Source organism: Cetorhinus maximus, chromosome 24 (assembly GCF_964194155.1).
Source record: "Cetorhinus maximus chromosome 24, sCetMax3.hap1.1, whole genome shotgun sequence".
Lineage (NCBI taxonomy): Eukaryota > Metazoa > Chordata > Chondrichthyes > Lamniformes > Cetorhinidae > Cetorhinus > Cetorhinus maximus.
Window position 1 is genome coordinate 1755694 of NC_135902.1, and position 23164 is coordinate 1778857.

The 23164-nt window shown below is 43.7% G+C and overlaps 1 protein-coding gene across 1 annotated transcript in view; it reads left to right on the forward strand.

The window, feature by feature from the left end:
- The window catches only part of LOC144699611 (bMERB domain-containing protein 1-like), a 69283-nt gene extending 53067 nt beyond the window's left edge, over positions 1 to 16216 (forward strand). The window contains exon 6 of the mRNA XM_078570676.1: positions 15968 to 16216. Coding sequence (XP_078426802.1) covers positions 15968 to 16086 — 119 coding nt within the window. The 3' untranslated portion in view covers positions 16087 to 16216. The remainder of the gene's footprint in view (positions 1 to 15967) is intronic.
- Positions 16217 to 23164: the final 6948 nt, after the last annotated feature.

The following is a 23164-nucleotide window of genomic DNA, read 5'->3' on the forward strand; positions in this document are numbered from 1 at the left end:
AGAGAGAGGGTTTAACACGTGCAGCGAACCACACAACTCAGTCTGTGAGTCAGTCACACAATAGTTAAAATCTAGTTCTTTAAAATGTCCAATTCCTGCTACAGAGGAGGCTATCCTTCTGGTTCTATGTGAAGCCAGAGTTTTTGCATGGGGTAGAAATCTGAGGCAGGGCGTGCCTGACTTCCATCAGATATGACTCATGCAGAAGTGTTGGAATAAAACTAGTCAGAAGAACTGACCACTATTAAGTTTGATTACTGAACTGTATCTGTGTTGCAATTGAGACAATCCATGTGATGCAACTGTTCAGCCTGATGTACAACGTCAAAGTCAGAGGGTAAAATATTACCAATGCTGTTAGTTGCAAACAGTGACACTAAGACATTTATTGTTAAAACAAAACTTATTTATGCAGCACCTTTTAATGTAACAAAAGTTGAAAGTGCTTCACAGGAGCATTTTAAAACAAAGTATGACACCGAGCCACATAAAGTGAGACTAGGTCAGGTGATCAAAAGCTTGGTCAAAAAGGTAGGTTTTAAGGAGTGTCTTAAAGGAGGGGTGTGAGGTAGAGAGGCAGAGAGGTGTAGAGAGGGTATTCCAGGGCTTGGGCCCCAGGTAACTGAAGGCAAGCCCACCATGGTGGTATGTTCATTATTGATGATGCACAAGGGGCCATGAAACAGGAGCACAGGTATCTCGAGAGGGTTGTAGGGCTGGTTGAGATTACAGAGTGAGTTAGGTTTGTTTGTTAGTGGGCTTGAACCCTGCTATTTTGCATCATGACAAGCACACCAATATATGAAAACTGCGAATGTTAGGACAAAGGGATTGCTCTAATGCAAGGACAGAAGGAATCTGTAGCTGTATGGAATAGGATCACTCACACAGCAATTACAAGCATTCTTCACAACGCTCTCGTGAATTAAAAGCTCCCCATGTGGAACTCGTGACAAAAATTAAACATTCTTTTGTCTTCAATGAGTTGGTTTCTTAACGGTTTTGGCACAACAGGGTTTTTAGAAAAACAGTTTTCCTCCAGATAATGACTAACTAATTTGTTCCACAGCTTCACTGAGTGAAGGTGGATTGTCTGTGTAGCCATTGGTAGGGCAGGCCTGGATAATTGGGAGTTCCATGGTTGGTGATTGCTGAATTCTATCTCAGACAGGTTCATCACAAGATCGTTTTGTTAATGGGTGATGGGAGGAGTGTCGTCATAAATATTTTCATCAACAAATGTGGAAATATTAAGACATTACAGATGTTTTACTTTAGGAAAGTGCAAAATATTATTGTGAAAACTTTGAAAAAGTCCAAACAAATAATTAGTAAATGTGCAATCATCATCCTGTCACCTCCTCCTTTGGACATGAGGAGGAGGATGTGGAGGTGGTAGAGGAAGGGAAAATTAAAATCCCCCTACTCTTTTGAGGCACTATGCTTGACCACTATGCTGAGACAAGCCTCTACCTGCTGGCCCCTGCTGTGGCTGGTCTGTCCTACAGTATGAACATAAGAACAGGAGTAGGCCATTCGGCCCATCGAGCTTGCTCCACCATTCAGTTTGATCATGATTGATCACCTCCCTCAATGCCACTTTCCTGCACTATTTCAATATCCTTTGATGTCATTGGTCTCCAGAAATCTATCGATTTCTGTCTTGAACGTGCTCAATGATTGAGCTTCCACAGCCCTCTGGGGTAGAGAATTCCAAAGATTCACCACCCACTGAGTGAAGAAATTCCTCCTCATCTCAGGGCTAAATGGCCCTAGACTTATTGTGAGATGATGTCCCCTGGTTTTTGACTCTCAATCCAGGGGAATCATCTTATCTAAATCCACCCTGTCATGCCCTGTAAGAATTTTATAAGTTTCAATGAGGTCACCCCTCATTCTTTGAAACTCTAGGGAATACAGACCCAGTCTCCCTAATCTCTCCTCATAAAACAATCCTGCCTTCCCAGGGATTAATTTGTGAACTTCCATTGAGCTCCCTCTATGGCAAGTATATCCTTCCTTAGATAAGGAGACCAAAACTGTGTCCAATACTCCAGGTGCAGTCTCCCCAAGGCTTTATACAACTGCAGCAAGACATCTTTACTCCTGTACTTAAATCCTCTTGCAATGAAGGCCAACATACCATTTACCTTCCTAATTGCTTGCTGCACCTGCATGCTGGCTTTCAGTGACTCAGGAACAAGGATACCCAGGTTCCTTTGGACACCCACACTTCCCAACCTCTCTCCATTGAAGAAATATTCTGCCTTTTGGTTTTTGCTGCCAAAGTGAATAACTTCACACTTATTCATATTATTACTCCATCTGCCATGTTCTACCCCATTCACTTAGCCTATCTAAGTCCTCTTGAAGCTTTTTTGCATCCTCCTCACAACTTACATTCCCACCCAGTTTAGCGTCATCAGCAAATTCGTAAATATTACAATTGGTCCCCACATTCAAATCAACAGCTGTGGACCTAGCACTGATCCTGTGGTACCCCACTAGTAACAGCCTGCCACCCTGAGAATGATCTGTTTATTCCTATTCTCCGCTTTGTCTGTTAATCAATTTTCCATCTTTATCAGTATATTTCTCCCAATCCCATACGCTCTAATTTTATTTACTAACCTCCTGTGGGACCTTATCAAAAGCTTTCTGAAAATCCAAATACAGCACATCCACTGGTTCTCCTTTATCTATGACACAAGCAACATCCTCAAAAAGTTCCAACAAGTTTGTCAAACCTGATTTCCCTTTCATAAATCCATGTTAACTCTGCCCAATTTTACCATTCTTTTCTAAATGTCCAGTTACCACACCCTTTATAAAAGATTCTAACATTTTCCCTCCTACTGATGTCAAACTAACATGTCTGTAGTTTTTCCAGGTAATTCTGTTTTTGTTTTGGATTTCCAGCATCCGCAGTAGCTTTTAGCTTTTTGTTTTTATCTCTGTGTTTAATTGACTCCCACCTCTCTTCAAGAAATGCCCTCTCTGAAGAATTATGGTTCTTTTCTCCGACAGGATTTCCGCCTGTCTCTTCTGCCCTGCTCACCTTCATTGCTTTCCATTTCTCTCCTGGTGTTTGACAAGGTGTTTACTAAAACCCGCTTTCACAGCCATATCTCCTTTCTCAGTGACTGTCTCCATCTCCGACTCACCCCACGTGGATTTCAACTGAAATTCCATCCCTCTTGTTTCGAACCCACTCAGGATTACAGGTATCTCCGGGACTTAAAACGTTTCTTGGACTGCTGTTCCCGTCTCATTCTGAGATCCACACTCAGTGCCATGCGCTGCCATATGAACACACTCGACCTTTCCCTCCAGCAGCACCGCCGCACCCTTTCTCAAAGCTGCGTGTGCCCCCAGTTTCATTTTATTCTTCGCCTCATCCGTCGCCTCAACAAGAAACTTTTTCTCTTTCTCTCAAGTACTAAGGAACGCAAGCTCCAACAACTCATCGACACCAACACCCATCTGGGACCCTCCACCCCTGCTTGTCCCTCCGTCCCCACCCCATCTTCCAATCCCAGCCCCAGCCGCGTATTCACTATACCCCCTGACCTTCCCCTCTCCGATGCTGAACGTTCAGTGCTCAGCAAAGGACTTAGTTTCATACCCTTACGCCCTCATCTCAATGAATTTTGGGCTCGGCATGATGCTGAACTCTTTTTCCGCCATCTTCGTCTCCGTGCTCACTTCTTTGGGCAGGAGTCCTCTCCCCGTTCAACGGATCCTTTTACCCACCTCCAATATTCTCCCTCCACCTGGACCCCTCCCTCTGGATTCTTACCCTCTCTTGATCTTTTCATTGAGAACTGTCGGCGTGACATTAGCCATCTCAATTTCTCTGCTCCTCTCACCCACTCTAATCTGTCTCTCTCTGAACTCACTGCACTCCGTTCTCTCAGGTCCAACCCCAACATTGTCATCAAACCCGCTGACAAGGGTGGTGCTGTCGTTGTCTGGCGCATTGACCTCTACCTCGCGGAGGCTGAGCGTCAACTCGCAGACACTTCCTCCTACCTCTCCCTGGACCATGACCCCACCACAGAACATCAAGCCATTGTTTCCAGGACTGTCACTGACCTCATCTCCTCTGGAGATCTTCCTCCCACAGCTTCCAACTTGATAGTCGCCCAACCTCGGACGGCCCGCTTCTACCTCCTACCCAAAATCCACAAACAGAACTGTCCTGGCAGACCGATCATGTCAGCCTGTTCCTGCCCCACGGAACTCATTTCTCGTTATCTTGACTCCCTTCTCTCTCCCCTTGTCCAGTCCCTTCCCACCTACATCCGTGATTCCTCTGACACCTTACGTCACATCAACAATTTCCAGTTCCCTGGCCCCAACCGATTCCTCTTCACCATGGATGTCCAATCCCTCTACACCTCCATCCCCCACCAGGATGGTCTGAGGGCCCTTAGCTTCTTCCTTGAACAGAGGCCCGAACAATCCCCATCCACCACTACTCTCCTCCATCTGGCTGAACTTGTTCTCACACTGAACAATTTCTCCTTTAACTCCTCTCACTTCCTCCAAATAAAAGGTGTGGCTATGGGTACCCGCATGGGCCCCAGCTATGCCTGTCTCTTTATGGGGTATGTGGAACATTCCTTGTTCCAGTCCTACTCCGGCCCCCTCCCACAACTCTTTCTCCGGTACATCGATGATTACTTCGGTGCTGCTTCATGCTCTCGTCGGGACCTGGAAAAATTTATTAATTTTGCTTCCAATCTCCACCCCTCCATCATTTTCACATGGTCCATCTCTGACACTTCCCTTCCCTTCCTTGACCTCTCTGTCTTAATTTCTGATGATAGACTGTCCACCAATATCCATTACAAGCCTACCGACTCCCACAGCTACCTCGACTACAGCTCCTCACACCCCGCTTCCTGTAAGGACTCCATCCCATTCTCTCAGTTCCTTCGCCTCCGTCGCATCTGTTCTGATGACGCTACCTTCAAAAACAGTTCCTCTGACATGTCCTCCTTCTTCCTTAACCGAGGTTTACCATCCACGGTCGTTGACAGGGCCCTCAACCGTGTCCGGCCCATATCCCGCGCATCCTCCCTCACGCCTTCTCCTCCTTCCTAGAAACATGATAGGGTCCCCCTTGTCCTCACTTATCACCCCACCAGCCTCCGCATTCAAAGGATCATCCTCCGCCATTTCCGCCAACTCCAGCATGATGCCATCACCAAACACATCTTCCCTTCACCCCCCCTGACGGCATTCCGTAGGGATCGTTCCCCCCAGGACACCCTGGTCCACTCCTCCATCACCCCCTACTCCTCAACCCCCACCTATGGCACCTCCCCATGCCCACGCAGAAGATGCAACACCTGCCCCTTCACTTCCTCTCTCCTCACCGTCCAAGGGCCCAAACACTCCTTTCAAGTGAAGCAGCATTTCACTTGCATTTCCCCTAACTTAGTCTACTGCATTCGTTGCTCCCAATGCGGTCTCCTCTACATTGGAGAGACCAAACGCAAACTGGCGACCGCTTTGCAGAACACCTGCGGTCTGTCCGCAAGAAAGATCCAAACCTCCCTGTCGCTTGCCATTTTAACACTCCACCCTGCTCTCTTGCCCACATGTCTGTCCTTGGCTTGCTGCATTGTTCCAGTGAAGCCCAACGCAAACTGGAGGAACAGCACCTCATCTTCCGACTAGGCACTTTACAGCCTTCCGGGCTGAATATTGAATTCAACAACTTTAGATCTTAAACTCCCCCTCCCCCCATCCCCACCCCGTTTCTCCCCCCTCCCCTTTTTTTTCAATAATTTATATAGATTCTTCTTTTCCCACCTATTTCCATTATTTTTAAATCTAAAACTAAAGCTTTGTCAGTCTTTCCACCCCACCCCCACTAGAGCTGTACCTTGAGTGTCCTGCCTTCCATTCTTAATTAGCACTTTTCTTAGACAATATCACCACCTTCAACACCTCTTTGATCCTTTTGTCTGTGACATCTTTTGATTATCTGCTCCTATCACTGCTTGCTTGTCCCTACAAACACCCCACCCTCAACTTCTCTCTCCCCCCGCCCCCCCACCTTAGACCAGCTTATATTTCACTTTTCTCCTAACTATACTTCAGTTCTGCCGAAGGGTCGTGAAGACTCGAAACGTTAACTGATTTCTTCTCCACCGATGCTGCCAGACCTGCTGAGTTTTTCCAGGTAATTCTGTTTTTGTTTTGGATTTCCAGCATCTGCAGTAGCTTTTAGCTTTTTGTTTTTATTTATGTCTGTAGTTCTCCATTCTCCCTCTTCCTCCCTTCTTAAATAGTGAATACAGTAAATAATACATTTGCTACTTTCCAGTCCGCAGGAACCTTTCCAAAATGTATAGAGTTTTGAAACATAATCACCAATGTATCCATTATCTCTATAGCCACCTCCTTCAACACTCTGGGATGAAGCTCATCTGGTCCAGGGGATTTATCTGCCTTCGATCCAGTTAATTTTTAAAGTGCTACCTCTTTACTAATACTCATTTCTTTTAGTTCCTCAGTTTCACAAGTCCCTTGGTCACCTAGTATTTCTGGGAGATTTCCTGTACCTTCTTCTGTGAAGACAGACACAAATGTGTTTAACTTCTCCGCCATTTCCTTATTCTCCAGTATAAATTCTCCTGTCCCTGCCTGCAATGGGCCCACATTTGTCCGAGCTAATCTTTTCCATTTTACATACCTAAAGAAGCTTTTACAGTCCATCTTTATGTTCCTCACTAGTTTACATTCATATTCTCTTTTCCCTTTCTGAATCAGTTTCTTGGTCCTCCTTTGCTGGGTTCTAAACTGCTCCCAATCCTCAGCTTTATCACTTTTTCTGGCATCCTTATAAACCACTTCTTTTGATTTAATGCAATCTTTAACTTCTTTCATTAACCACTTCTTTCCCTTTGCGTGTTTGTGCCTTAGAGGAATGTATATCTGTTTTAGACTGTGGTATTTCTATAAATACTAACCATTGCCTGTCGACTAGTCAAATCCTTCAATGTATTTTCCCATCCACCATAGCCAACCTGCCCCTCAAACCTTCACCATTTCCTTTCTTCAGATTTAAGACCCTAGTTTCAGAATGAACTATGTCACATTCAAATGTAATGAGAAATTCTATCATATTATGGTCGGTATGGTGCAAGATTGAAGGGCTGATCAATGGTAACCCGAGACTTGCTGACTTTTGCAGTCTGGAGCCGAGATGCTTCTGCCTGGACCCCAGGATTGAGGACGTGGACTTCTACATTCAGCCTGTCACATGTCATGACAGTGGATCACAGCCCGAGTTACTTACGGGCATATTGAACTTTTTGAGGAAGACATGTGTTTTTTAAAAAGGACATACAAGCAAAAGCTGGCTGAGATCTGGAAAATTCCTATGTGGACTATACTCAAGAGTCATAGAGATATACAGCACAGAAACAGGCCCTTCGACCCATTGTGTCTGTGCCAGCCATCAAGCACCAATCTATTCCACTCCCATTTTCCAGCACTTGGCCCATGGCCCTGTATGCTGTGGCATTTCAAGTGCTCATCTAAATACTTCTTAAATATTGTGAGGGTTCCTGCCTCTACCACCCCCTCAGGCAGTGTGTTCCAGATTCCAACCACCCTCTGGGTGAAACATCTTTTCCTGAAATCCCCTTTAAACCTCCTGCCACTTACCTTAAATCTATGCCCCCTGATTATTGACACCTCCACTAAGAGGAAAAGTTTCTTCCTATCTACCTTATCATAATTTTGTATACCTCCTATCAGGTCCCCCCTCAGCCTTCTCTGCTCTAAGGAAAACAACCCCAGCCTATCCAATCTCTCTTCATAACTGAAACGCTCCAGCCCAGGCAACATCCTGGTGAATCTCCTCTGCATCCAGTACAATCACATCCTTCCTATAGTGTGCTGACCAGAACTGCACACAGTACTCCAGCTGTGGCCCAACTAACATTTTATACAGCTCCAGCATAACCTCCATGCTCTTATATTCTATGCCTCAGCTAATAAAGGCAAGTATCCCATATGCCTTCTTAACCACCTTATCTACCTGTGCTGCTGCCTTCAGGGATCTATGGACATATACACCCTGATCCCTCTGATCCTCTGTACTTCCTAGGGTCCTACCATTCATTGTGTATTCCCTTGCCATGTTAGTCCTCCAAAAATGCATCACCTCACACTTCTCAGGGTTAAATTCCATTTGCCACTGCTCTGCCCATCTTACCAGCCCATCTATATTGTCCTGTAATCTAAGGCTTTCTCCCTCACTATTTACGACACCACCAATTTTCGTGTCATCCGCGAACTTACTAATCATACCTCCTATATTCAGGTTGAAATCATTAATGTACACTACAAACAGCCAGGGTCCCAGCACCGATCCCTGTGGTTTACCACTCGTCACAGGCTTCCAATCGCAAAAACAACCTTCGACCATCACCCTCTGCCTCCTGCCACTAAGCTAATTTTGGATCCAATTTGCCAAATTGCCCTGGATCCCATGGGCTCTTACCTTCTTGACCATTCTCCCATGTGAGACCTTGTCAACAGCCTTACTGAAGTCCATGTAAACTACATCAACTGCACTACCCTCATCTACACAACTTGACTGACTAGCCCAGAGAGGCTCTGGAACGTTGCACCTAAAAAGGTGTCAAGGCCTACTTCAGACACTTGGAAGGGTGAGATGCAATGCAAAAGATTGAACTTTAATCTCCTGTGGTTGTGGAGACAATGGAGACTGATTACCACATCTCAGCAGAAACCATCTCCTGTTGAGTTATATCTCAGAATGTGGAAATGTTCTGAGTTGAAAGAAAGCAGATTCTGGGTGAAAGATTTGTTTATTTTCCCTATCCAGGAATACACAAGAAAAGGGGTTAAAAAGCCAGCTGAAAACCTGATCTCTGTGTTCTAGTTCTGGTGTGATAGTATGTGCTGTGAAGGTCACAGCAGGAGAACATCAACTAGGTATCCCTGCAGCTTGTAGGTAAAAGCCTTTCTCATCTCTCTCTCTGGCTGGAGACAAATCAGCAAAGCCACAGTTAAAAAGGAAGATCTCGCCCACAACTCTTTCAGCAAACCTGCAGAACCAAGTGTCTCCAAACCAACTGCTCAACTGCCAGAGTCAGTTCTACTGGAATCACCCAATTTAACAGCCACAATGTTTTGCCATCTACTCCTCACAGGCAAGCCAAAGACTGATTAGTATATCTTTTTTAACTTTTTATTTTTGGGCTGAACTTCTTATTTTTGATCTGTGTGTATGCATGTTTAGTTTTTATTATTTTTTTGTCGGCTTTTTAGTAACTAATAAACTTACTCTTTCTTTGACTCAAGAAAGCCCAGTTAAATTAGCTCCTTCTAAAACATAAATATATTTAGACTGGGTAAAAGTGTCCACGAGGGAAGGGATCCTTTTTAAATTAACCTTGTTGCGACCAACCGAGGGGCTGGAATAAAGAAAGGGAGCCAGCTCATTCCTCCTCTCCCGGGAGTATCACAAAAGTGGGGCCCCGTTCGGGAGGTTAACAATTTGGGGTATTTCGTCCGGGATCACAACAAATTGGGGGACCTCGCCCGAGGAGCAGTCACAGCGCGCAAACAGCTAGCAATGTCTCTGCTGCTGAAAGGTTAGGGTTCAAGATAGTGCTGTCACACTTAGGAGGTGGAAGCATCAGCCATGGGGACCCTACAAGCCAACCCACCAGTGTGGATCTCACCCACAATCTCACCAACCACTGTGATTGGTGGAATAACGGCAGCAGCAATGGTCTCATTGACAGATGGAAAGCCTCACTTATAATGACATTCAGTCTGTCAATGAAGGCCTGAACTTCCCTTGGGAGTCCTGGTGTTTACTTCATTGTCCCCTTTCCGGATGTCCCAAGACAGCAGTCAGCTGGTGAGTCAACTGCTGGATGGGCTTCTGGTCCGCAGCTGCTCCCTGTCCAGTGATGTGCGGATCATGGAGCAGGTACTGAGACCAAACCAGCCAGGTTGTTCACTGTGTCCTTGATAGACACTGGGGAGCCCATACCCTCCCCTCTGCTCCATCATCAGCTGCTTCATTTCAGTAAACCACATTTCAGTCTTTACTGACTCGCTATCCCATGTCTGCCTTCTGACCAGTCTCGTTGGAAAGGCAAATACATCCTCCACCTCCCTCCCAAATGCTCCAACACCACCATGCTACTGGAGTCAGATACCAGGGAGCTTTTGTGGCACAGAGTTACTCTTTGAGCACAATCATGAGGAGAGTTGGTCGACTCTTTCATTCTTGAGGGTGACCTAAGAGTGGAGTTGAGGGTTTAAACCCAGGAAGGAACATTGATGCAGTGCCCTGGCTTCCCATCGGGGCATCACCATAAGGCACAAGCTGCCTTCTGAAGCCAACGCCCTCTCACTTTATCTCCTGTTGGGGCTACTCACATGCACTCGCCCTCTCATCCACATTGTCTGCCCCTGCGTCCTCCAATGGAACTGCCTTTTACCTTAGCTGTCAGGAGAAAACCAGATGTGTGACTGCCAGCACTTCCAAGACACATGTGCCTGCTGCCCTTGTCATTCTAGGTAGTCGAGATGACAGGTCTGGGATGTAGTGTTGAATAAGCCTTCAGAAGATGTGATACAGCAGCTTGTTGATGGTCCACTGCAGGCATGTTGGTGGTGAAGGTGAATGTTTAAGCTGGTGGATGTTGTGCTAGACAAGGGGAATGCTTTGCCCTGGACGGTGTTGAGCTTCTTGAGTGTTGTTGAAGGTACACTCATGTAGGCAAATGGAGACTGTTCAATCACACTCCTGGCTTGTGCCTTGTTAATGGGGGACAGGCATTGGGGAGCCGGGTAAACCACATGATATGCATGCAGGTTCCTTATTGTATCTAAGGTGGAAATCCTACCCCAGTTACCAGCAAACAATTGGGTCTCCTCACATCCCAAACTCATATAAAAAAGGAGAGTATATCTTAGTTAGTGCCTTCAATTGAGTGGGACCAACAACTTAAGTGTTGGCAGCAGTGCCACAGTGTAAAATAACTTAATTTACACACTTTTGGTATGACAGGACAATTAACTGGGGATTGTTGAGTTTTATTTGTGTTTGAATTGTCTGATCAATCCTTCCGGCAGAACTGTGAAGCCTGCCCAGCCTTGGATGATAGACTTTGCTCCAAGTTAGAGTACTTATTGATGCAGGTAGAAATATGGACGCGTTCAGGCAGGAATCTGCAAAGTCTAAATCTGCATTTTAAAATTCTGAACCATTGCCTCGATTTTCCAGATTTTAAATTGCAATCTACTCATTTCTTCCCCCAACACAATGAATGTTGTAAATTCAGAACCATAGTTGCTGTTAAATCATTCAGACAATCGGTGAATATTCTCCTGGACATGTCACTGACGACACTTTCCTAAATTGTCATTGACTGCTGATGTGCTGATCCCACAAAGTGGACAAGCCTTGCAGATATAAACTGCCTCGTTTCCATTCAGTGACAGCAGGTGAGGGACTTTTTTTTCTTGGCTACTAGTATCTCCCGCCAATGGCTTTGCAGAGTCAGTCCAGTAAAAACAGAAAATGCTGGAAGCCGCACACAGCAGGTTAGGCAACATGTGTGGTGAAAGGAGCTGAGACTTCTCAATATTTAGCTTCTCTACGAACGTGTCTATCAGTTTCTAAAAAAAACCCGGCTCCACTGGAGGATTCCAATTATTCATTCTTATCGCCATGTTCTATCATCCCCATTAAAGACCAATGTGAAAAATAAATACAAGTGTAGATGGCTAGGGCTTTCTGAATCTGCTTTGAGTAGGCTGTAAGAGAACAGATGAACATGTATGGGGGAGAGCAATGCACAGACTCTGGAATCTGCTTCAGTAACAGTTTGCTGAAAGAGTTCTCAACTTTTCCTATCCTCTCCCTTCATTCTTTCTGTGATTATTATAAGTTTGTGCTATCTCGTTTGCATTCTGTTAACCAGTGGACTAATTGATTCATTTTATCGGGTAATTTCTTAACTTTTTCTGGTCCCATATGAAGAAAGTTCTCGAGTTTTTCTTCATAACTGTAACTCTGCAAACCTGATAAGGTCCTACTGAATCTACCTGCACCTTTTCTCTTGTTTTTTTATTCTTCTTACAAGGGAGGGACCAGAACTCTGCGGACTCCCAAAAAGCCCTTTAAGATTGCCAGAAAAGTTATCTCCTTCGATGCAACACACATACCTGAAACCCAGTGAAACCATTCACACTGCTGAACTGTTATAATAAGTGCAGGTGAAGTCAATCTGTTGGCTGATGTTTGCTGATTTTCAAGAATTATTCTGCCAAGCCTACTGTTCCAGAACTGTCAAATAAAGAGGCTGTGCAATTTGCTTTTAAACAAATCAAGATGGATGGATATCAGGATGAGTATAGAACTGGACCTAATCCCTTCCTGATGCCTCTGCAGATTCTGTGTATTTTCTTGTGTGAAGAGGAGCTGATGATAGAGTCTTACCCCCACCTGAGTACAGCTGCTTGAAATAGAAACTATTAAACGGCTGGTTGACATTTTGAAATCCAAACAGAGCAACATCACATTTTTAAAACAGTGCAATTTTTAAAAATTAGCCAAGTGCTTCAGCTTTCCTTTTGAACCTTTTAACATTGTCTTAAAATGTTCTGAAGTATTGTGTTATCATCACTGATGAAATTTGTGTAAATTATCAATTTCTCAATTGGGACAATTGGTTCTTTGGAACAAAATGTTCCTTTCGAGAGCTACAGTAGTTGATTTTCCCCTTTTCAAAAATCATTTTCCTCCTGTAATACATCAGTTTAAACTAGAAAACAATTTGCATGTATGGAGTGCCATTCATGAAATGAACAGCATGTGGGATAGAGGAATACCTGAAATCATTGACTGAGGAGGTCAGTTCTAAGGAGGCTTCTAAAGTGGGAAGAAATGTGGCAATGCTGGTGGGCATACGGAGAATTGGAGAGAGACCCTGTGCGCGAGAGACTGAGGATTACTTCAGGGTTTTGTTGTGATATTTTTGTGCTGGCTGCACAGAGTGTTCCAAAGGTCAGGGTCATGTGTGCATTCCTTCCAACTTTTTAACCTGACCTGATCTAGAGATAACAGTTTGCCCCCACTTGGTACTCACCTTTGACTCAAATATTTCCAGCCTAGAACTGTGAAACCTTCAGGAATGTCGAATGAACCTAGTCCACTAATATTTCACTGACAGTAATTATCGCACTTGTATCTCTGACTTTAATTTGAAGCTAACAGTTTTGGTGGTGATGTGGAAACAATACTCAATGATGCTTGGTGGAATTTTAAGTGTGATGTGTGCCTCAATTTGTTGAATTGGGACAAGTGTAACTTATCAATATATTAATGTTTGTTTACGAATACTTTCGATTTGGATTAAAAATGTGACCACCTTTTAATTTGGCCTCTCCTCCAGCTTTACTTTAACGGTCTAATACCCAGTTCATAGCTGTAGAGGAGACAGGTGACTAGGCGAGTGCCACTTCTTGTAGAGTAAAGGGTTAACATCAGAAGCCCCTGATGCTGATGTAACTATGGTGCGACGACACATGGCCGAGTAACAGCGATCTGGAGGGAAGGAGAAGTCCGACCTCATGTAGCATTACTGAGATGTACATAGAGCTGCAAATAAATAATAATGGTTTTATGAACTACGGCCTAAAGTAGCTTTCTTAGGGCAACAGTCAAACCCTAAAGAACCCTATCTAGACCCCGAACATAAGATAAAATTCTCTCATGCCAGTTCAGGGCTGTGCTTGACTAAGGGATTTTTGGGAGTGACTTTCCTCATCCTCTCTGGCACCCTCAGTGATCTGGAACAATGTGAGAAACATTGGGTAGAATTTTACACCAGTGGGATTTTACCATCACCCTCTCCGCAGTGAGGTGGTAAAATTCCACCTACTGTGTTTGGAAAGTCAGCTCATTTAAACAGCTCCCCTTGGTCTCCTTGAGCTCCCAATCATTGCCCCTGATCCTTCTACCAAATACCCAATGGCCTCAGTTGAATATGTCAGGCGGTGAAGGGCCTATGGATTTCTTAAAGTTGGACCACAGTCGGCCCCAGAGGAAATTAGGCACAGCTCAGTTTTCAGGGTCAGCTGTTAAAAGTGAGAATGAAATGAAAGATCCTGGAGACCTTTTAATTAAGATTTTTTGCAAGTTTTTTTTTATACAAGCAATATTTTTGCCACTCTGCCTGCAAATATCTGCAGTTGCTTTGCACTGATTTTCATAGGGTCGGACCCACTGGCAGATTTTCGGGGATATGTATGTGACCCTGGGTGCTTCTTTGATGTGTCACTCGAGGTCTAGGATTGCAGGAGGCTGATGGGCCTGAGGTGATCCTCATGCTTATCGAGTGCTGTTGGGCAGTTTGGTGTTCCACACTTGGTGTAATGCAAATATGGCCACCAAGTGCTGCTGTCCTGAGGGACAGCATCATAGATCCTTTTCAGTACCTTTGTCATCTTCCTCCTGCTGTTCCACCTCTTGCTCGATTGAATCTGCAGGAAGGAGGGTGGAAGCTAAAAATGGATAAGGATTGTCCGCTTTGTGATCAGGATTCGGAGAAAGAGGTGGATGACACACAGGTTCACAGGGATTCCCAGGCAACAGCAGATAACCTGGGCTGAGGGTTTTAAGGGTGGGCTTCCCTCTCTAGTGCTGGTACTTGGCAGGCATTGTGTACCAGTTTTCCTGAATGAGGGTTGAAGAATGTTATTACCAAGCACCCTGGGAGAGGTGTGATAAGAAATGTGAGGGTATGAGGCTGTTAAAGTGGAGAAAGGAGTTTCAGGGTTGTCCACATGTATAACTGCTGTGTGGAGCTGCTGGACATAATGCAAGATGCTGAGTTTAAGCCGATCTTTTAGTTGTTAAGTCCATTCTTTTTAAGGGAATAAGAGTGTTCTAATGCTCTGAGCGAGGAAGAGATATATTCTTTGTTATCTTGCCTGCCCTGTTGTGAGCGTGGAATCTAATGAACTCCTTCTGCAGCCCCCTTCACAAATGATAACCCTGGGTGATTTCGATGAGCTCACTAAAGTCTCTATTTATCCTAAATAGTGAAGGAGGAATATGGTGTACTGGGAATGTTTGTTCTTTTCAGATGTTGGCTGAAATCAGAAATTTCTATGTGAGGGACGTGTACAAAGTTCAACTCCGTTATTTTAGGATCCTGTGTTTTTATTGTCAGTCACAATCTCCTCAGCCAATCACAGAGCTATAGGTGGTTACCATTCCGAATCTGTCCTTCTGCTTTTGAACAATGTCACTTCGAAACCTGCACAAAAATAAAGGCATTGAGTCTTAAACAAGAGATTCATTGGAAATGTAAGTTGATCTAAGGACATTTAGTTACAAATTTTTGAAATACAATTATGTAATAGAACATCTTCAAGCTTAATGTGCAGAGTAGTATCAAAGTGGGCAGATAAAGTCACATTTCTCCTGTTTTAATAAGAAAATATCCAAATCAGATCCACAGTGTGTAATGTTACTTTCATTTGACAAAATTAACACCCAACAAAGGAAGTTATTTTATCAGGGAGGGTTTGAAACTGATGGGGATTTAATTTTAGAACTCTTATCAAAGGATTTTAATTTCATATTCATGATCTGATATCTCAGTCAGACATCTGTCACCTAAACCTAAATGAAGCTTCAGAATAGTTTGCGTTCTGGATTTATCTGACTTTATTGGCTACAAAAGCATATTTCAGGAGAGGGAAGAGAAAACTCCTCAAACCTTCTGTTATTATGATTCTGATTGGAAAGTTGTGTTTTGAGCTTGAATTTGACTGGACCTTTTCTCACTATTACGAATGGAATCCATTATTTGTTTGTGTATGAATATTGCAGCAAAATGCTCTGTTCCAACAGATCACCAAGAGTGTTGTTATCTGATCACAGATGCTGCGAAGGAAAGGAGAATGACATCGAGAGCACAGCAGACATCTACACCTTTCATGGCAAAGACTGGGCTGACCCTACTGAAGGAATGCTGTGGATTCACCTGCTCCATTATGTAACATAAAAGGCTTAAAAATGCGTCCTGAATGTTGTTTTGCAGGAATCTCTGCAGTGGTGTGCGTGAGGTTACAAACATTTCAGTGATATATCATTCTGCAACAGATAAATTAAAGATGTTTGTATAAAGCTGCATTCTATTCAAGTACAGCAATGTAATGTATCTATGGGATTAGCAGTCAGTAACCTAAGAACAGGAGTATGCCTTTCAACCCTTGAAGCTTGTTCTGCCATTCAGTTAGATCATAGAAACTAGGAGCAGGAGTAGGCCATTCGGCCCTTCAAGCCTGCTCCACCATTCATTATGATCATGGCTGATCATCCAACTCAATAGCCTGCTCCTGCTTTCTCCCCATACCCTTTGATCCCTTTCGCCCCAAGAGCTTTATCTAACTCCTTCTTGAAAACATACAATGTTTAGGTCTCAACTACTTTCTGTGGTAGCGAATTCCACAGGTTCACCACTCTCTGGGTGAAGAAATTTCTCCTCATCTCAGTCCTAAATGGTCTACCTCGTATCCTCAGACTGTGACCCCTTGTTCTGGACTCCCCCACCATCGGGAACATCCTTCCTGCATCTACCCTGTCTAGTCCTGTTAGAATTTTATAGGTTTCTATGAGATCCCCCCTCATTCTTCTGAACTCCAGCGAATATAATCCTAATCGACTCAATCTCTCCTCATATGTCAGTCCCGCCATCCCAGGAATCAGTCTGGTAAACCTTCGCTGCACTCCCTCTATAGCAAGTATATCTTTCCTCAGATAAGGAGACCAAAACTGCACACAATATTCCAGGTGTGGTCTCACCAAGGCCCTGTATAATTGCAGCAAGACATCCCTGTTCCTGTACTCGAATCCTCTGGCTATGAAGGCCAACATACCATTTGCCTTCTTTACTGTGGCTGATCTGTATCTCTGCTCCATTAACTGCCTTTAATCCATATCCCTCCTATGCCCATACCTAATAAAAGTCTGTTGATCTCAGTCTTGGAAATTTCAAATGACCCAACATCTTTGGTGGAGAATATTTCCTACGTTTACTGCTGTTTGTGTGAAGAAGTGTTTTCTGATTTCACTCTTAAGCAGCCAGGGTGCAATATGAAAATGGTGCCCTCTTGTTCAGACTCTCCCACAAGGAAATAATCTGATCTATCATTTCTCATTCAAACACTCCAATTAGGTCACACCCCCCACCCCTCCTTAACCTTCTAAAGTCAGAGGATAATGCAAACTGTCCTCATATTCTAACCCTTTCAATCCTGTTTTTTTAAATTATTCATTCATGGGAGGTGGGCATCGCTGGCTGGAATTGGAATTACCCATCCCTAATTGCTCTTGTTCAGAGGGCATTTAAGAGCCAACCACATTGCTCTGGAGTCACATGTAGGCCAGACCAGGTAAGGACGGCAGATTTCCTTCCCTAAAGGACATTAGTGACCCAGATGGGGTTTTATGACAATCTGCAATGATTTCACCAGCATATGTATTTCAAAACATTACCCTGGGTCTCTGGAATACTGATCTAGTGACAATACCACTATGCCACCACCTTTCCCATTCTGGTGATTACCCTACAAAGCCAATCTATCTTTCCTTTTGGTATGGATACAGTATTTCAAATGAGGTCAGACCATGACTCTGTACAACAGAAGCATAACTCCTCCACTTTGTATTCCAAACTCTTAGTGATAAAGGTCAACATTCTATTTATATTTCTGATTTTTTTAATGCCATGGACTAGCTTTTAGTGAATTGTGTACCCCATGACTAAATCCCTTTTTGCTCCGCTGTAGTTTCTAGTCTCTTCCCAGCCATGAAGTCTACCTGCTACACTTTTGCCCATTCACTCAATTTGTTTATGTAACCTCCCGCTCGCAGCTACACAACTTCCTGCGCCTCCTAACACTGCAAACTTGAGTATCCAGCTCCATCCCTTCATTTAATGTCTTTGATGTAGCTGGTGAAAAGCTGAGGCCCCAGTACAGTTCCCTGGTGAACACCACTTGTCACATCTCACTAATCAGGTTATTTCCATTTACCTTTGCTGTCCAACTCCTATTTCCTAACCAATTCCTAACCCACGCCACCCTCAGAGGAAGGGTGGAGAGGAGTCCCTAGTATAGTGACATTTGGGGCTGAAAGAGATGGAAGGCCTACTAGTGACCTCTATCTTTCTTGGACTACAATCACCGACCTTTTTAGGCCTGGTGCTTGGCTGAAGCCTATAAAGAAGTTAATGCTTCAGCGCTCTCCTGCCTTGATCCTTTCCCTTCCTGTTCTCCAGGTGCTGCAGTCTCACTGCATTCCCCATTAGCTCCAGCCTAGGAAAATGACGTAGATTCTATTCCTGAAATACCACTAATAGATCTTTTATTGCTCACTCATGCTAGCTACGTACTGTATCCTCCTCTTCAGTGTAATTCAAGGTGACATTTGGCATAACTGACTCAAAATCAGATTGTTATAACTGCATTCCCTTGTAAATGTGTTTTGTATTTAGAAGTGTTTTAAACATTCAAAACATTGTAAGACATTACAGTATTATGTACTGCCGTGCCGCTTGGCCTTGTTTAAAAAAGTATGTTTCCTATGTCTGGGAAATCTAGTTAGTGAATTCTAATGGTGTTTTGTGTAGCTGTGTTGTTGAGTGTGTGAATAATGTACATTGTTTAAATCAGTCTACAGAGTATTATAATGTGATAGTGCCTTGATCTTGCAGGAGTTCGTCAGTGGAGTCATTCGAAATACAAAAGCTGCTTTTATTCAGGAACGAAATGATGAATTTGCAGAAAAAATTGGATAGCTATGAGTGGTCCAACCGAGGGGTTCAGGTGATACCACAACCATTAAGATAAACTTGAAATGACTTGTTAGTCACCTGAATCCCGAGCTTGCTTCATTGCTTGAAATTATCCACCCAAAATATTTTATATTGCTTGGGTTTTGTGTTCTAATCCTTTCCCTGCTGCTACCTGGCAATGTGCGTTCTATACCACAGCCACCTTGGATGACAAAGCAAAACATACAAAATCTCACCGAAAATCAGATTACTGAAACAAAGAAATACAGAACCTCACGGAACATCTGATCGATTCCAATTGTGAATTACGAAGGAAATAATTACAAACCCAGGACTGAGAACGAGTGGAAAGAGAAAGATGATCACAGTGAATTCAGTATAATTTGATGACTAGGATTGGATTCCTGATACGCAATCGCCTTTATAGCAACATGCTCAAAATGATAAAATTGTCTTGCATCAGATAAATTCACCCTTTAATCATACATTATACATCTCCTGAGAAAAAAATGGAGAGATGTAGGGGGTGATTTCCTGTTCTTCTTTTCCCTGGGTGCTCAGGAGGTAGAGTGTAATGTTCCATCTGCAACGATCTGAATTTGCTTGTACTCCAGTCATTCCCCTGGCATAGAGCTTGGCTCAAATGTGGGCCAACACCTGGACACTGGAGAACAGATTCTGAGCTGTGAGTGACCTCTCAGGCCTGCAACATTGGGAACGGCCACTCTCATCAAAGATTTTGGATTGCTGTCCAAAAGCAGTGAGAGACTTCCATCAGAAATCTGTGTCCCTGGAAGAAAAAGAGGCATTTATCTTTGGTCCTGTTTTCTTAGCTTTCTCCTCTCTGACTATTGGAGTCTGGGCTAAAGCCCATTTCTTCTGGATATCTTTTGAAATGAGTGTCTTTCCAGCACTCGGAGAGGGAAATGAGATTGTCGAGCTGGGAATGTCACCTTCCGTCTCATTACAGGTCTCTGCATGGTGTGCACTAATTACAGGTACAGGCACCCACTCCAGCTTGGTGGAACTCCCAGGGCAACACCGAGGGTGGAGACCCAGCATCCTGAGTCCCTAGCCTTCGGTACATTGTTCCTGGGGAATTTGGTCATTACCTCACCAAGAAACACATGAAAAACAGCTGCTTGCTCTTTTGCCTGCCACACCTTTGGTGATTACTACAGTAGCAATGTAAAAGCAGTTCTGTGTTTGAGCCTTGATGTTAATTCTTACTGTTAATAATGTGTAATAAATAGTTTTGAGCTAAAGGTGCTATGGTTAAGTTTCTTTTCTCAAAATAAACTATGCAAAAGCAAGAGCAATATATCCCATTATTACTGGAACCTGCTTATGAGTCCAGCCTTAACAGATGAGATGATGGTTTTGCACTTTTGTCAACTACATGTGCCCTGTGAGGTCAGTTTAGGATAGTTTCATAATTACCCGGGACAGGACACAACTCTTTTTATTGGAGAAGAGTTAGGTCAGATTGCATCAGAAGAAACTCCAGAGGGAGAATTTTTCAATGTTGTGCTCTCGCGGGGGCAAGGCTGGGAATGTGCAGTCAGAGAATTTGATTTGAACCTTATTTTAATAAGAATCTGCAGAATATCAGCTTTGCCACTTTGCAAACTGCAGTGGGGGGGGTAACATGGTGCTGAGGCGAGACTGGAACCAATCAGATCACGTGTGGCAGATTTGGTAATCTGATAGCCCAGGCGATCCGCAGGATTCTCCTTACATCAACCAATCTGCTTTATTAGTGACAGCTGTTCAGGTTTGTTACTGGAGGGTGATATTCTTCCCAGCCTCTTCCATCTGACCCGACATTCCAGTTCTTTTGCCCTCTGTGGAGTGTTAAATGAATGCTGTGCCAGTGGGAAATATATGAGTGGTCTGTATGGATAAGCTCCCTTGTTTTAACCAGTTAAACCCCAGATAATTGAGGATCTCTACATCTTGAGATCTTACAAGCTGCACCTCCCTTCTCTGGTCTTGGGTAAGTGGGGAAAGTCTGGACAGAGAGAGAATGCGAGCACACAGTAAACTAACTCGCACATTCTCAGTAAATTAGATTTGCCTATGATTAATTGGGGTTCCTTTGGTGGCAACCATCTTTGCTGGGCTAACCAATAAAAAGGTGAAAGAATAGTATGAAGAATATTATTTGCAGTTGTTAATTGCCAAATCAGCACAGAAGAAGGCCATTTGCCCCATCATATTCATGCTGACTCATTGCTAGAGCAATCTGAAACTAGTTCCTCTGCCCTGCTCTTAAAGGTTTATCCAATTTTCTTGCAAACCAATGTCCGCATCACCGATTCCCTATGGGGGAACATTTCCTATTCCAACAACTATCTGCTACAAAGTTACTTTTATTTTATTTAAATGTTTGGGGATTGATTCCTGGGGGTTAACTGCAACTGAGTTTAATTCAGTCGGGTAACATCAAAAATTATGGGGAAGCTCTCCTGAATGTGCTGTGTGTTGCAAAATGTAAAGTTTTAATCTTAATCATGGTCTTTATAAACATATTATGATTTTGTTGTAAAAAGTGCACGGAGGAAGCCTTGGCTGAATAAAAAGTGAACTGGGGTAAATTTCAGCTTACCGCCAGGCTGCATTCAGGAGGGAACAGCCGACAGAAAATTCCGATTTTCTTTTTATCAGGTGGTTTCTGTAATGATTGCCTGAACTGTAAGATTTAACGCTCTAGCTATGGGTTCAAAATTATCCCCACCGAACACACATGAGATTTCAAAGTAACTTTGCCGTTTGTTGCCGTTCTCAGCTGAGGAAACCTGGTGTGATCAAAAGGCTGCGGAATCCCTGAAGAGGAATACGGCCTCTCATAACCAGCCCTGTGGCACAGGAACATTTAATACGATAGCAGGCTAGACCTGATTCAGCATGTAGTATACAAAGAACCCACTGTGACCATCATTTCTAATTTTTGTTAGTCACAATGATCTGGAGAACTTTCTTCAGCAGCAGAAGCAGTGGTAATCGTATTATGTAACTGATGATTAGCCATGTTGTGAGTGAGTATCATTAGAGAAAGAAGCAGTCTCTTCAGAAACAGAACGACTGCTTTGCGGGGGGAATCAAAGGGCTCCGGGGAGAATAGGTTGCCTCATTGAAGCATGTGTATGGGAGGGGGAAAAGCTACACTGTGATTTGGGACTAATGCAGGTCAGTGTGCTGATATCAAACTAATGTGGAAATCTTTTCATCCCAAACCATGATAATCCATGAAAAGAACTTGAAGGACAGATTTCTGTTCTCGCTGGTTATATTATACAAGGTGAGGTTTTATATTGTATTCACAAGATGCATCAGAGGTGGGTACATGTTAGAGTTAAGTTTTTTTTTGTTTTATCTAAAGAAGGTAAAACCTTAAGTAATGTTGGCTTTTAAATTTACTTAACCAGGCTTGTATTTTATAAAACTAAATATAGCTTATCCCATTGAAATAATTTGGATTACCCAATTTAGATAAAAGGTTAGCAGCTGCTTAACTCCCTGCATTACTTGACATTCTATTTTTCTGTCTTCTTTAAAGAAAATATTTGCTTGTATTCAACAGCTCTGCGTTCTTATCTGTTGCCAATGTCTTATTCCAGGCAGCTCTGATGCCAGCTATTCCAGATCCCCGTGTGTTACCCTAGTCCACAATCCATCCGGGACCTCTGATCAGGATTAATAATGGGACATGTCCAGAAACAAGATAAACTTGCTACACAACACCAGCTCAGCTGATTTGCATAATTTCCTGGCATTCTGGACAGGGGCCACCTGACTTGAGGGGCAGCGATTGAACAGACACGTTTCCAATGGGCAGATGGCAAATTTTCTTTTTCTTTGAATTGTAGCCACCCCCTCTCCCCAACGCACACACACTCACTCCTTCAGTGTCCAGCCAAATACTCAGGTGCTCCAGATACATTATGGAGTTTTCTTATTCATTCATGGGATGTGGTGTTGCCGGCTGGGCCAGCATTGCCCATCCCTAGTTGCCCTTGAGAAGGTGGGGATGAGCTGTCTTCTTGAACCGCTGCAGTCCCTGTGGTGTAGGTACACCCACAGTGCTGTTAGGGAGGGAGTTCCAGGATTTTGACCCAGCGACAGTGAAGGAACGGTGATATATTTCCAAGTCTGGATGGTGAGTGGCTTGGAGGGGAACTTCCAGGTGGTGGTGTTCCCATATCTCTGCTGCCCTTGTCCTCCTAGGTGGTAGTGGTTGTGGGTTTGTTGTTGAAGGAACTTTGATAAGTTGCTGAACT